This window comes from Barbus barbus (genome assembly GCF_936440315.1).
Source record: "Barbus barbus genome assembly, chromosome: 20".
Taxonomy (NCBI): Eukaryota; Metazoa; Chordata; class Actinopteri; order Cypriniformes; family Cyprinidae; genus Barbus; species Barbus barbus.
In genome coordinates this window covers 14,836,901-14,850,929 of record NC_136748.1, presented here as the reverse complement: position 1 = coordinate 14,850,929, position 14,029 = coordinate 14,836,901, and the positions used below count along the sequence as shown (strand labels likewise).

The following is a 14,029-nucleotide window of genomic DNA, read 5'->3' as shown; positions in this document are numbered from 1 at the left end:
TATGCTTCTTTTCACTTGTCACTTACTGGAATCAAAGTAGGAGCATTACAATCCATCATTTCTTTTTTTTCATTACAGCTAACATATGCTCAACTTAAGCTGAAAATGTCCATCTGAAAATATGGTACCACAGAGATTTAACCTTGGATCACAATGTTGAGGTAAAGCATATTTCCAGTGGTTCTACCTGAACACCTCATTTATATAACTTTACATGACTGTACCGGGCCTAAAATACTGTAGCTCATCCATGTCAACATGCATCTGATTGTGTGTTGCTTTGCTGTCTGGATTAACCAACACGTTGCTATAATATATATGGGTAACATGTTCAACTCTGGAGTTTTTGCTAGGAAGCTCAGTTCTTCTGCTTCCTCTCCTGACCTCATCCATGCTTGTCATATTAATAACTAATGTTCAGTAAACTAAACACATTCTAATAGCCAAAGAATTGTTTATTAAGCTCACAGTATGAGTTTGGACTGAAAGGTTATCTTGGTGACAAAATTTTATTTTTACCCCTCAAAACAATTGACTAGTATGTTGACTACAGCATATTTCCACTTCAGCATTTCACTGACTTTTGATCAGTTGCCCTGCATTAGACACCAATTACAGATCTTTTGTCATTGCTGTCAAATAGCTGCAAAGATTTTGAATATATATTTATATAAGGAATGGACATATATAAAAAGTGTAATCATAAAGTTCAAAACATAACTAATTAATGACCTAATGATTAGCCTATATATTTTTTTAAAAGATTATGGCCTTTTTTTTCAAGGTATTATTCTTTTACGAACTATTGCACATGCGCACACACACACACACGTCTGGTTTGCTATCCTTGTAGGGACTCTCATAGGTGTAATGGTTTTTCTACTGTACAGACCGTATATTCTATTGCCCTACACCTAAACTTAGCCCTCACAAGAAACGTTCTGCATTTTTAGATTTTCAAAAATGACATTCTGTGTGATTTATTAGCTTGTTTACCTGTGGGGCCCTCAGATTAGGTCCCCACCGTGACATGAGTCCCCGTGAGTCTGTGTGTATTCAGGTTTAAGTCCCCACCTGAATAGAAAAACAGGTACACGCACACACACGGTTGGGTTTCAATGTTTTATGGGGACATTCCATAGATGTAATGATTTTTACACTGTACAAACTTCCCCTCAGAAAAATCTTCTGCATTTTTTAGATTTTAAAAAAATTATGTAGAATGATTTATAAGCTGTTTTCCTCATGGGGGGCAAAAAAATGTCCTCACAAGGTAAAAAATAAATAAGTATAATATTATTATTATTATTATTGCCGGATAATATACATTGTGCGTCACACAAATGTAGCTTATATATACAGGTGTGCCACAAATGTGGGTGTTACCCATAAAAAAGTAATTTAAATTAATTTAATTTATTATTCTTAACCAAATAGCACCTCGTAATTGTGGTATTTTGGCGGAGTACCGAACCATGCGAGTACAACTTTTAAAATTCCCTTTGGAAATTTGCAAATAAGAATAATTTATATGCACTGTGTTACCTGTTTATAAGATCGTTATGAAATCTAAGACTTTCTCTGCTTTTCTTGCAAGTGTTTATTTGCAGACAGACACAGCTGCACATTATAACTTCCTCAATCAAATAAAAGATCAGCTGATGGCCATGTGACTATCACATGATCAGTACATTAGGACTCGGGCATTCTTGTTGTTTTTCCAGAGCTCAGAGTACATGAACGCGAAAACAATGAGGTGAGTATTTTGTTGTTTACATAGAGTTATCTTACGCTAATAATAGTTTATAGATCACATTTGCAGAAACTATTTGTAAATGTCACAGCCAGCGGTTCACCCCATGAGGTCAGATGGTCAGGACAAACAGTTCACATAAACGTGTTCCCTCGTGCACTGCTTTCTAGCATCTTCATTATCCAAGTTTTAAAATGACAAAAGTCAGTAACCTCCTGCTCTTGTGCGTGGTCTATAAAATAATTCATTTTGCATTAAAGTGCGTTCTTAAAGTGACAGTGTTTATTTTTACAGGATTGCTGTTTTTGTCCTGAGCTTTGTTTGGCTCGTCAGTGGGGAGCTGCTTGAGGCTGACCAAGACGCTTCGTAAGCCCATGCATGCCTCTGTCTAGCAATAATTCTAAATTATGAACTATATTGGTAACTTCTGATGTAATTTCCATATTTTATTTTGAAGCAATGTTATTCTCAATGTTTTAGCGTGCCTGAGGACTGGATTGTAGTTGAAAGGGTTGAACCTTTGGAGGAAGTGGAACTTACATTTGCATTAAAACAGCAGAATGTAAACCAGATGGAAGAGTTACTGAAACTAGTGTCGGACCCTGACTCGCATCAATATGGTATGGAGCCTCTCATTTGTTATAATACAAATAATCAAATAAAAAAAATGAAGTTCTCATTTTCTCTTTTTTTTTAGGGAAGTATCTGAGTTTGGAAGAAGTGGCTGCTCTTGTGCAGCCTTCTCAGCTGACCGAGAAAGTAGTGCAGAATTGGCTCCAGAGTCACGGGGTCAAAAACTGTCACACAGTTGTAACACGGGACTTCCTTCAATGTGTCATGACTGTGCAGTAAGGACAAATGTTGAGTGAATTTTATAGTATCAATAGACCATAAAAAATAGATCAGTGTCTCATCTTCTATCTGTCCTTCTTAGGGTGGCTGAAGCATTACTCCCTGGCGCTAAATTTCATCGCTACAGGAGAGGTTCACACACTCTGTTGAGGTCGACATCTCTATACTCCGTTCATGAAGATGTGTATCAGCATCTAGACTTTGGTGAGTAGCTGACACTATTAGTTCATCTCCAGCTTCAAACCTATAAGCCTGCTGTAAAAACTTCTAATGCCTCTAAATTATCAACATGATCAAAACTCTCTCATTGATCATCATTGTTACATAGCAGTATTTGTTTTACCTTGCACAATTAAAACAGATTTTTGATTATAAAACTAAGCATTTAAATATCATCCTACTAATACATATTATTGGAAGATATGACACCTGATATTTATATGAATTTATGTAAGACGTATGCTATACTGTTAGAAAGTTCTCAGTGATTTTACATTACAGGCTATCAGAATTTTTGCATCTTTTGCTCAGTTTTGAGTATCTGAGTAAAATTCAGGCTTTTTCCCCATCTTTGAGTATGAGCTCCATATGTGACCCTGGACCACAAAACCAGTCATAAGGGTCAATTTTTTCGAAATTGAGATTTATATATCATCTGAAAGCTTTCCATTGATGTATGGTTTGTTAGGACAATATTCGGTCGAGATACAAATATTTGAAAATCTGGAATCTGAGGGTGCAAAAAAATCTAAATATTGAGAAAATCACCTTTAAAGTTGTCCAAATTAAGTTCTTAGCAATGCATATTACTGATCAAAAATTAAGTTTTGATATATTTACGGTAGGAAATATATCAAAAGCATAAAAGAAAAATCAATCATTTTGACCCTTACAATGTATTTTTGGCTATTGCTACAAATATACCCCAGCGACTTAAGACTGGTTTTGTGGTCCAGGGTCACATATTGTTACTATATGGGCCATAAAAACTAATGTATCAAATATGGGGGGGGGGTTGCAGCTTATTTTTAGATTTTACAGATTTTGTCTAAAGATTTAATAAACTGTTCCATTTAAAAAAAAATAAAAAATCATATGTCTGATCTTACAAGGTTAAGGACTTTCATTCAACTAATAATTTTCATTCAACATTACAGTATTTTGCTTTTCATTTTGCGGTTTGTAATTATATGCCTTATTTTGTCCTTGTAAAGGAGGATTTAATAAAGTAAATACATTTCTAATGGAAAATCTATGAAGTAATCACGATCACATGAAGATTTTTTTATCTTATTAGTGGGTGGTGTTCACCGTTTCCCACCAAAAGGAAAGGATATCAGCAAAGGCTGGGAAGGAGCAAGACAGTCAGCATTAGGCTATCGCTTGGGTGTCACCCCCTCAGTCATTAGGAGTCGCTACAACCTTACAGCAAAAGATGTGGGCACTGCCACTAACAACAGTCAGGCAGTGGCACAGGTACACCTCTCATATGTACTGTGGAGATTTCACTGATTAAATCCATTAATTTAATCATGAGCAGAATTCTGAAGTGTTCGTGGTTGTTAAATATCTTCACTAACTAGTTCTTGGAGCAGTACTACCACCCTGCTGACCTGGCTGAGTTTATGAGTCTGTTTGCTGGAGCATTCACACACATGTCAACTGTAGAGCGGGTCGTGGGCACGCAGGGCGGTGGGGAAGCCGGCACTGAGGCCAGTCTGGATGTTGAGTACATCATGAGCAGTGGAGCAAACATTTCTACATGGGTCTTCACAAATCCAGGTATGTGGTCCATGGAGGCATTATGTTAGTACTACTGATATGCTATTATAGTTTTTTTTTTTTTTTTTTAAAGATTTAAAGTTTAGTAGTTTTGTCGTGTGTCATTATTATTATTATTATTATTATTATTTTTGTTTGTCTGTATAGTTTTTATTTAGGTTTTAATTCATTAAATTGAACTTATTTTATTTCAGCTATTTGACAACACAACATTTCTCTCAAACTACAATAACTCTGATTCATGGACATAATTTGCCTTAGTTAAGTTTGCTTTTGTATCCTAGATGTAGATGATTTTGTTTCTTCATCTGATTTGGAGAAATTTAGCATTACTACAATTATTTACAAATGGATCCTCTGCAGTAAATGGGTGCCATCAGAGTTCAAATGGCTGATTAAAAACATCACAATAACCCACAAGTAGCCCACACAATGCCAGTCCACTTCTTTTGAAGAAACAAATCCATCATTAAAGCCATTTACATTTAAACTGTTGCTTCTGGCCAAAATACGAGTCCGTAATAACACTTACTCTAGTGAAGCTTCTCCAAATCTCAAACTCATCTGCATCTTGGATGGCCTAAGGGCATCAATTTCAGCAAATTTTTATTTATGGGTGAACGATTCCATTAAGGATCATGTCTGCTGTTTTTGCGTATTCAGTATTGATCTTCTCAAGTGACCTGATTTTAGTTTGGTCTTTTTCCAAATAGATTATTTTACTTTTACCTTGGTCTCGGTCATAGGTCGTCATGAGACTCAGGAGCCATTCCTTCAGTGGATGCTGCTGCTCAGCAACATGTCTGCAGTGCCTTGGGTCCACACTATCAGCTATGGAGATGACGAGGACAGCCTTTCTGATGCCTATATGAACCGCATCAACACTGAGTTCATGAAAGCTGGCCTCAGAGGGATTTCCATGCTTTTTGCTTCTGGTAAGATAATGAAAATCATGTTGCAGGAACAAAAGCTTTTTATTTTGTGCATTTTATTTTGAAATTTGATTAACTGCTGGTTGCATATACTAGTTAGTTTTTTTGGTTTTTTTTCTCTAAGATCTCAATGAAAGCCACACTCATACAATATCTCTGTGTTTGTTTTTTAATGCAGGTGACAGTGGAGCAGGCTGTAGACACTTGACCAAGGGAAGAAATACTTTTAGGCCCAGTTTTCCTGCATCCAGGTAGATGTTGCTCTCTAAATGATCTGTATACTGATACCTTTTATACTGAAAAATTGTTAATGTGTGAAATGAATCTCTTCCCTATCTAGTCCCTATGTGACCACGGTGGGTGGGACTTCTTTCAAGAACCCCTTCAAACTCCCCTATGAGGTCACAGACAACATCAGTGGAGGTGGCTTCAGTAATGTGTTTGCAATGCCAGATTATCAGGTAAAGCTCCATGAGTTTGTACACAAAGTTTGTCACATGACCTCATTTTTTTTTTATTTCCCCCATGACCTCATGTTGCATGTTGAAGTCAGCAATACACAAACAGTTGTCATCTTGGAAATAAAATCTACTTCTATTATTAAAATCATTTGGCAAAATGAGTTGAGAAATTAATCCGTTTTTAAAAAAACAAACACTGCTTTTTTCACATCAAAATGGAAAGGGAAAGTGTTTTGTGAGATTTTGTAAATGTAGGTTGTCTGGGTATTCTATGCATACAGATCTTTTGCATACTGCACTTTTTCTTTTCTTTTTTTTTTTTTTTTTAAGCAAAGGCCTTGAAATTCAACCATATTATGAAAGCAGCTGAAGTCAGTTTTTCAGTGATAGTGTCTTTTCTATCTATTTGCTTGTTTCTGACAAACAAGGCTATTGTGTTTTGATCTCTGTAGGTTGGTGCTGTTCAAGCGTATCTAAAGAGTGTTCAGCCTCTACCTCCTCAGACATATTTCAACATCACTGGAAGAGCCTATCCAGATCTAGCTGCACTCTCTGACAACTACTGGGTTGTTACCAACCGTGTACCCATACCATCGGTTTCTGGAACTTCGGTTAGTAGATAATACAAAGACAATGAGTTTTTGTTTGCTAGTGCACTTATATTACAGGTTGGTTATATTTATAACGGATTACATAATAGAATATACTAGAATTGTAGTAGAAATGCAACATAGAAGAAGCGGTGTATGCTGCAGGTATGCGAATGTGTAATACTAAGATTTTATTTCAATAAAAATTCAAAGGTTTAGGGTCAGGATTTTTTTTAAAGAAATTAATACTTGTATTCAGGGATAAATTGATCAAATGATAGTAAAGATATTTATACAGAAGTTATGGAACAGTTACAAATGCTTTCTGTTTTTATAACTTTACATTCCCTGAAGAATCTTGAAAGAAAAAAAAAACTTCTGGAAACTGGAAATCAGTTTCCAAAAAAGAAGCCGCAAAACTGTTTAACATTATTAATAAGAAATAATTTCTGATGAAATTGAATGTTATTAAATTTTAATATTTCATGATATTACTGTAATTTTTATAAAATAAATGCAAATCTTAGTGAGCATAAGAGACTTATTTCAAACGTAAAATAATTTTACTGACCCCAAACACCTATATGCAAAAACAATGTACATTTACCATTTTAGTAACAATTTAAAGTACAGATTAGGTTACATTTATATTACCCATTAAACGCTGATATTTCATAATCTGTTTTTCCAAGGCATCAACTCCAGTAGTAGGTGGAATTCTGTCCCTCATAAATGACCAGCGCTTTCTGAAGGGTCTTCCCTCATTAGGATTCATCAACCCTTACCTTTACAAATTGCAAGGCAAAGGTCTTTATGATGTAAGTGTTTAATTTTTTTTTTAAGTCTCTCTTTTAGCTTTTTCCCTGTGTTCAGAACTATTATGTCTACAAAATACACATTTAAAATATCACCGTAATGATGTTTTAAATTATAATGCTGTCCTAAAAGAATTCAATGTATGAAATGATTGTAAAAGGCAGTATATGGAAATACTCACTGTATTGTCCCTTGTGGCAACTAAATGCAGCGCACTTACTTTTTCAGAAAGCAGCGATGTGTGAAATTGAGCTTGTGTAACTAGAAACTTAAGTGTGACAGTTAAAACCTTTAGTTTACCTGTTCATGTAACCATAGACGCCTAGCAAATTGGTTTAACAGCGTTTTCTCCTCCTACCCTTAGGTAACAGAGGGATGTCACCTGAGTTGTCGGGATGATAAAGTTGAAGGCAAGGGTTTCTGTGCCTCCCCTTCATGGGATCCAGTAACGGGATGGGGAACACCAAATTATCCTGCTCTTCTTAAAGCTCTTATGGATTGAGCTGCTGCTTGTTCAGTCAGATTGCAACAGAAATGTCCACCCTTTGCACACTTGTTTTTGAAGCATCTAAATGACGATGCATTGTGTGATCATATCAACATATCCTAGCTGTCAATCATCTAAGAATCATTTTCAAAAAAATGTTCTTTCAGTGTAAACTGAACCTTTGACTAGTTGATTTTTTTTCCCTCCCACAGTTCTTCTCCCTGTCCGACAGGTCATACCACTTCAGTTCTTTCAGATGAGGTTGATTTGTCCCAGAGTAAAGGATCAGAGGTTTCCAGGCGTAGACCACAACCATATGTTTAACAAGCTTCTTTGGTTTAAACAAAACAGTGTGACATAGAAAATCTATGAATTGTATTGATTTTTCAAGAGAAGTGCAATATTTCCTAATAATAAACCAATCGAATAGATCCTTTATTCATAAACATTTGGTTGTTCCAAGGTTTAAATGTAGCATTTAATGAAACCAGCCTAATTACTGAACATACTTGAGCTGCATAAACCAATGGCCTGTTTTTGACATTTTTAATGGGTTTTCAAAGACTTTGTGAAGAGATCCTCAGGGAATTAAATATTGAATGGATTTGTTGTTCTGGAACTACTAGGTCGTTGGTAAGATTGAGAATGTTTTTTACTAGACGTATGGTGCACTGAATGTTGAGCAACTGGTCCAACCGGTTTCTGTTTTTTTTTAAAGATGCGTTGCCTTTATGATATTAGGACTGTTTCATTTCTTTGCTTGAAAAATACAAATTAAAGTTTTTATTTTGAAATAAATGCCTTTGTGTGCTTACAGTTTTGGGTTTAATTATTTTAATATAATCCAGACACATACAAAAGAATGTTTTTGAGAAGAAATTGTTACTTGTTGAACTGTAATTTGGTGTTGGCAGAACATATTTATGCATTTACAATAGCAAATAAGCAGGTGTTAGTGGTGCATTGCTCAATTCAGTTTAAATGGGCTCACAAAACATGCATGAGAGAAGTTTAAATAATTCAAATAAGTTTTTTTCTACATTATATAAATGCAAACTTAAGACAGATATAGGATGTACATGAGAGAAGATCAGATTAATAGTTCTATATAATATTTTTGGGTTATGTAAGGATAACTAGTTTCTAAAAACACTGCAAGTCTTGATATATGAGAACACATGAGGTTGTGTCAGCAGACACAAGCTCTAATAGAACCTTTAAAAAAAAAAAAACAGTACATATTAAACAGCAAGAATTGTGAAATTTATAACTTAAAACCAAATGATTTGCACATGCTAAATTAGGATGCTATTAAAATTATTAGACATAAGCAATGCAGTGTCAGTGGGGACATTTTAAAACAGCATATGAAATTGTAATGTCATTGCAATATTTTAAGGGCTTATATGTCGTTACAACACCAAGTTACATGTAGGATTAAACTAGAGATTTTTAGGCTCGCTGCTGTTTGCCACCATTGTCTACTACAGAAAATATGACTTTTTATATGACAATTTTACTTTTAACCAGGCCATATCAATGTTTAAGGTTTCACAAATTCTTGCTTTTAAAATGAATGACTAGAGGACATTCTGCATACTGAACAGCATGATGAACTTCAGGCTCTTGGGAACTGCACAGGGGAGTTTAGCTTTATTCCATATTAAATAAATTAGAGAATTTGAAGGAAAAGTGCCTTTTCACATACTGAGTAGATGGTTAATGTGTTACAAAAGAAGGCATGTGTATGTAGCAGTACTTCCTGAAGCTGGATAAAACTGTTTTAATTGGTTAAACACAATCTAATCAACATCTCTATCTACATGATTTCAAAACATTTGTACAGGACAGGTATACAAAATGAGATACCTGCGCAGGATACCTCACAAAGAAAAGCTCTATTTACATTGAAAATAGCTGAACGGTATCTCATTCTCCTTGAAGAAAAGCATTCACAGGTTTTAAGTCTCAGGGACAACACACACGCACACACACACACACACACACACACACACACGACAGCTCTACGCTCTAAAAAGTGTACAATATGCACACTTTGAAGACATCTAAAAAGCAGTCTTTGTCTTTGCAAACTGGTAGAAACAGACACACCGATGGGCAATTTGCTTCTTTGGGCTCAGGATAATGAGCATCTTGTATGTGAATGAGGGTCCACAAAAACAATCACATCTTCAAAAGAAGAAACTCTCATAACTCGGGAAGTTATTTAACTCGGGTCTATACCGTGAGAAGGTTGACGGGATAGTTTGGTGTCAGGTCCTCATTCACATTTCAATTCCCATCAAAATGTGCACTGAGATTCTCTTAGAAAAGAATGGTTCTAGAAACGACATACAAAGTGGGTTTTGGAGCAGGAAGCTGTGGTCAGACAGAGTCTTTAAGATGGGATCTTTCTTCAGCGAGCGATCTCACTGATTGTTTTTAGCTTTCGCGTGTGTCAAAATGTGAGACTTCAGGTTGGTGGACTGAGCGAATTTCTTGTTGCAGCCATCGAACGGGCAAACGTAAGGTCTGTCTCCAGTGTGAATCCGCACGTGTGTGCGCAAGTTAAAGTCCAATGAAAAGCGCTTTCCACATCCCTCAAATGTACACTGGGGATAAAAAGATTAAAAAGTGCATTACTTATTTCAGTTTTATAAAATTCTGAACAGCATCATTAAACTTTTTTAAACAAATACAAAGGGGAAAAAAATTACCTGGAAAGGTTTTTCACCAGTATGAACCAACTGATGCCGTTTTAGCTTGGAACTTTCCACAAACGCCTTCCCACATTCAGCGCAGACATGAACCCGTGGCCCATGGGTGTGCAAGTGCTTTCTCATAGCGGAGTTGTCCCGAAACATTTTTGTGCAACCCTATAATAACATAACTAAAATGTTAAAAATCCTGATAATAAATTAAATTAAAAATGTAGGTGACTGGATTCATTTGTTAAAATCTTTAAGTTGATTAACAATATCCTAAATCTAAAGCACTTCTACATAATTATCATGATAAAAAAAATAAAATAAAAAAAACTCACTTTGTGAGGGCATGCTATCGTCCTTGGAGAGTCGTCCTCCTTTATTTTCCTGGGCTTCATTCTGTATTGTGAAAAACATTCAGGATAAGACATTTGTATGCATACTTAATTCTAAAGGTTAAATAATGAATAAAATACGTGTAGCAAATCAAATTCATTGCTTTTGAATACACAAAAATGCTAAATGGCTTTGATTTGTAAACCATCTATATACATGTATGTCCATAGGTTTGACAAGTTTCAAATCTTTTGTTTTTCTGTTGTTTTTTCAAATATACTGCACAATAAATAAACAGATCTTTTTTTGGGGGAGGCAGTGGATTTTAAAATGTGTATTAAATATCAAGCTTACAGCCTACTATAAAACTCTACGCCAAAGAAATCAATAAATGCTGTAATAAAGTTTCAAGCTTTTGGCTAAATACCCACCTGGCGAACTCCGCCAGCTGTTTGGGGTCTGACAGGTCAATACCAGGTATGCCACCAGGGGGCAGTTTCTTGCCTGTCATATACTCGGAATAGTCAGGAGGAGAGTTTTCTCCAATAATCTGCTCCTCAACCTCAGTCTCATGATCAACATCTTTCTTATCATCTGTACAAAATACAAGATTAAACGTTTAACAAAGTACTTCATCAAATCACACACCCTGTATTCACAAAGAGCTAAACGGGACAAATAAAGGACAAATAAAGCAAATAAAACGTAAATGAAGTGACGACTGAAGCAGCAACGCCCTAGTCACAAGTGATTCATTTTAATAATAAAACCATTATATCCATTGTCTTAAAGAAGTAATGCATAAGCAATTCATATATACATTAAAAAACCACTAGTCTGGCGCGATTGTGGTGCAAATTAAATTCCAGTCATGTATTCGGCATCAAAAATGCAATGAAGTGCGCGTTTCTTGTTTTTTCCCTCCTATGCATTATGTGATCGATCCACACAACAAATAAAAGCCTCTAAAGCGCATGCGCAGTCTGTAAGTGGCTCATGGTGCACATTCTCGTAAACATATAAACAAGGCTTCAACCTGCACTCCGTGTTCATGTACTTTATTTAATATTCAAGTAATGCCAAACATTGCTGGTCGTTACAGTCCAGACTCACTTTAAATGAAAGCGGAGAATTTCAGAAATACATTACTAACACACAACACCAATAACTAATATTGCAATATATCTTACAACATCCAGCAGAGCTAAGCTGCGGCGTAGTTTAAACATTTGTATGTTTCAGCATTTAAAATATCAGCATTGTCTTACGTCTTCATACAATTTATCATCAAATAATTACAACTTCAAACTTTACACGCCAAGATTTCAAGATCGCAAAAGCTACCAATATATATTTTTGTATTTTTCCAAAGACCGCCGTCGACTATAAACATTTGAGTATGTATTAAAATACAAATGCGCAATACGTTAAGCATTAATAGCATTCCTGCGTAAAATGCATTCATCTGTTAACTTCGCCCCATGCAAGCCACGGGGATCTGCTAGATGTATCTGAATTTCTCAGTTAGAAGATTTAAATACGCGGTAACATTTGTTTATTGAGGGACTGAGACAGACAGTTTGCAGGCAAGCAGCAGATCGTGTGACTAGGTCCCTCCCCTTCTTCAAACGGAGCTGCGCCATTGCGGCCTGCAGCAGCGCGGCGGACTCACAGCGCCTCTCTCCGATCCCGCCGCCATCTTTCCCCGCTCACACAACCGCCATGTTTCGGGGCCGCCGCCATAATGGTCTGGAGGAATATGGCGGCGCCCATCCACACTTAAAACATGGCTTCCCATCAAAACAAAAACATTTAGACCGGGGCCACCCTCATATGTGGCTTTTCGGGTCCGAAAATCGTTTCTGACACTGAGCTATCCGGCAGCTTTATAACGCGCTCGAGAGGAAGAGGGCCCACGCGAGGCCTGCGCGAGAACAAAGCACTTGATGGGATGTCAAAACTTACCCGATGCCCACATAGTGACGGAAAACTCCCCCTCCAGTGTTTTGATCTGCACTTGCTTCTGCTCCCATTTGCGTCCGCTCGCCTCGGCGGAGTTTAGGAAGCTCTTTTTGACCACTCTTTTCCCGCTGCCTCCCCCTTTCTTCATCCTTCCTGACGGGTTCTTGCCAGACACTGTCACTAAAGTCTGCTCGATATATTCCTCCTCTGCCACAGGAACAGGGACGGGGATGAGGATCTGGTCCTCGAAGCTGTCGTCTGCGTGGAGGTCCGAATCGTCGCAGCCCACGACCTCCTCGCGAGTTTGGACCAGAATCACCTCCTGATGGTTAATGTGGTCGTCTGTGACCAGCGGCTGCAGCGCGATCATCGGCTGGTGCTCGTCGTCGTCTCCGCCGACCACGGTCGTCTCGATGGTCTCAACTTCGATTTCGTGCAGCTCGACGAGCTCCGCCGGCATCTCCGAGCCGTCTGCTTCGATGTACAGTGTCTCACCCGACGCCATTCTTGGCTTTCTTGCTCTCCGAACTGATTTCACGCAAGTCAACGGCTCGTTCTTCCCTCCTACTCCGCTAACAAACAGGCAAAACTCCGTCCCACATTAACTGACTCCGCTCACAGACTCTGCCTGAGAATCAGACGTGCGAAATCTCGCGAGATCTTGGACTTCGTGTTTGACCTCATTCTCACTAGTAAATTTTTTGCAAGCGAGGTTTTTAATCTTCATTGACAAATTGACAGTAGCTGATAAACTGTATATCAACAACATTTAATTTGATTTCGAAATAATTAAATATATAATAATTAATTTTAATGTGAAATAATGTGTGAAATATTCTGGTTACTTATGTAGTAATAACAAAGGTATTCTATAGTCTTTGGTAATAACAAAGAAACTTTTTCATTAATTGAATTGTTTATTTGCATATATGTTTTGAATTGACACAAAGCGGATTTTTAGAGGAAACTATAGAAGTGGTATACTGTGCCAGTTCCATCTACTTCATAATTGTATTTTCTGTTATAACAATGCTGTGATGATTTGCATATCTAGTGCAATGTAAACGCAAAAATTCTGTTAAACGTAATATTATTAGGTATCTATTAATAAATAAATTAATACATAAAATGGTGAAATGGCACTATTTTACTATTTTCATGTTTACTTACTCTGGCATTTATGGCATTATGATTTATCTTTATTTGCTTAAATTTGCTTAACAACACGAGCAACCACCCCAAGTAACCACCTGAGTACCCTAGCAACCACCCCAGGAACCATACCAACCACCCGGGTACCCTAGCCACGCCCTAGCAACCACCCCAAGTAACCTAGCAACTGCATAGTAACAC

The 14,029-nt window shown here is 36.9% G+C and overlaps 2 protein-coding genes across 3 annotated transcripts; one reads left to right on the top strand and one right to left on the bottom strand.

The window, feature by feature from the left end:
* Window positions 1–1,656: 1,656 nt before the first annotated feature.
* On the top strand, window positions 1,657–8,489 carry LOC306886401 (tripeptidyl-peptidase 1-like). 2 transcript variants are annotated; one of them, XM_079443475.1, is made up of 14 exons: window positions 1,676–1,756; window positions 1,845–1,956; window positions 2,048–2,119; window positions 2,234–2,373; window positions 2,451–2,601; window positions 2,688–2,809; window positions 3,903–4,081; window positions 4,189–4,387; window positions 5,134–5,322; window positions 5,498–5,570; window positions 5,660–5,780; window positions 6,233–6,391; window positions 7,063–7,188; window positions 7,551–8,489. In XM_079443475.1, the coding sequence occupies exons 4-14, from the start codon at window positions 2,325–2,327 to the stop codon at window positions 7,686–7,688; spliced, it is 1,506 nt and encodes a 501-aa protein (XP_079299601.1). In that variant the 5' UTR covers window positions 1,676–1,756; window positions 1,845–1,956; window positions 2,048–2,119; window positions 2,234–2,324; the 3' UTR covers window positions 7,689–8,489. The 2 variants fall into 2 exon arrangements, with proteins under 2 accessions (XP_079299600.1, XP_079299601.1); XM_079443474.1 differs by lacking the exon at window positions 1,845–1,956 and having other exon boundaries at window positions 1,657–1,756.
* LOC306886402 (transcriptional repressor protein YY1-like) lies at window positions 8,432–13,367 on the bottom strand. The gene is made up of 5 exons (XM_079443476.1): window positions 12,680–13,367; window positions 11,146–11,308; window positions 10,717–10,777; window positions 10,391–10,549; window positions 8,432–10,285 (listed from the first exon to the last, which is right to left on the bottom strand). The coding sequence occupies exons 1-5, from the start codon at window positions 13,179–13,181 to the stop codon at window positions 10,103–10,105; spliced, it is 1,068 nt and encodes a 355-aa protein (XP_079299602.1). The 5' UTR covers window positions 13,182–13,367; the 3' UTR covers window positions 8,432–10,102.
* Window positions 13,368–14,029: the final 662 nt, after the last annotated feature.

Coding starts and splice junctions, on each gene's coding strand:
- LOC306886402 (XM_079443476.1), bottom strand. CDS start 13,181: ATGGCGTCGGGTGAGACACTGTACATCGAAGCAGACGGCTCGGAGATG. Junction 10,550..10,716: donor CGATAGCATGCCCTCACAAA/GTGAGTTTTTTT, acceptor ATGTTATTATAG/GGTTGCACAAAAATGTTTCG. Junction 10,286..10,390: donor CTGGTGAAAAACCTTTCCAG/GTAATTTTTTTC, acceptor TTTTATCCCCAG/TGTACATTTGAGGGATGTGG.
- LOC306886401 (XM_079443474.1), top strand. CDS start 1,737: ATGAACGCGAAAACAATGAG. Junction 4,082..4,188: donor ACAGTCAGGCAGTGGCACAG/GTACACCTCTCA, acceptor TTCACTAACTAG/TTCTTGGAGCAGTACTACCA. Junction 5,571..5,659: donor CCCAGTTTTCCTGCATCCAG/GTAGATGTTGCT, acceptor TTCCCTATCTAG/TCCCTATGTGACCACGGTGG.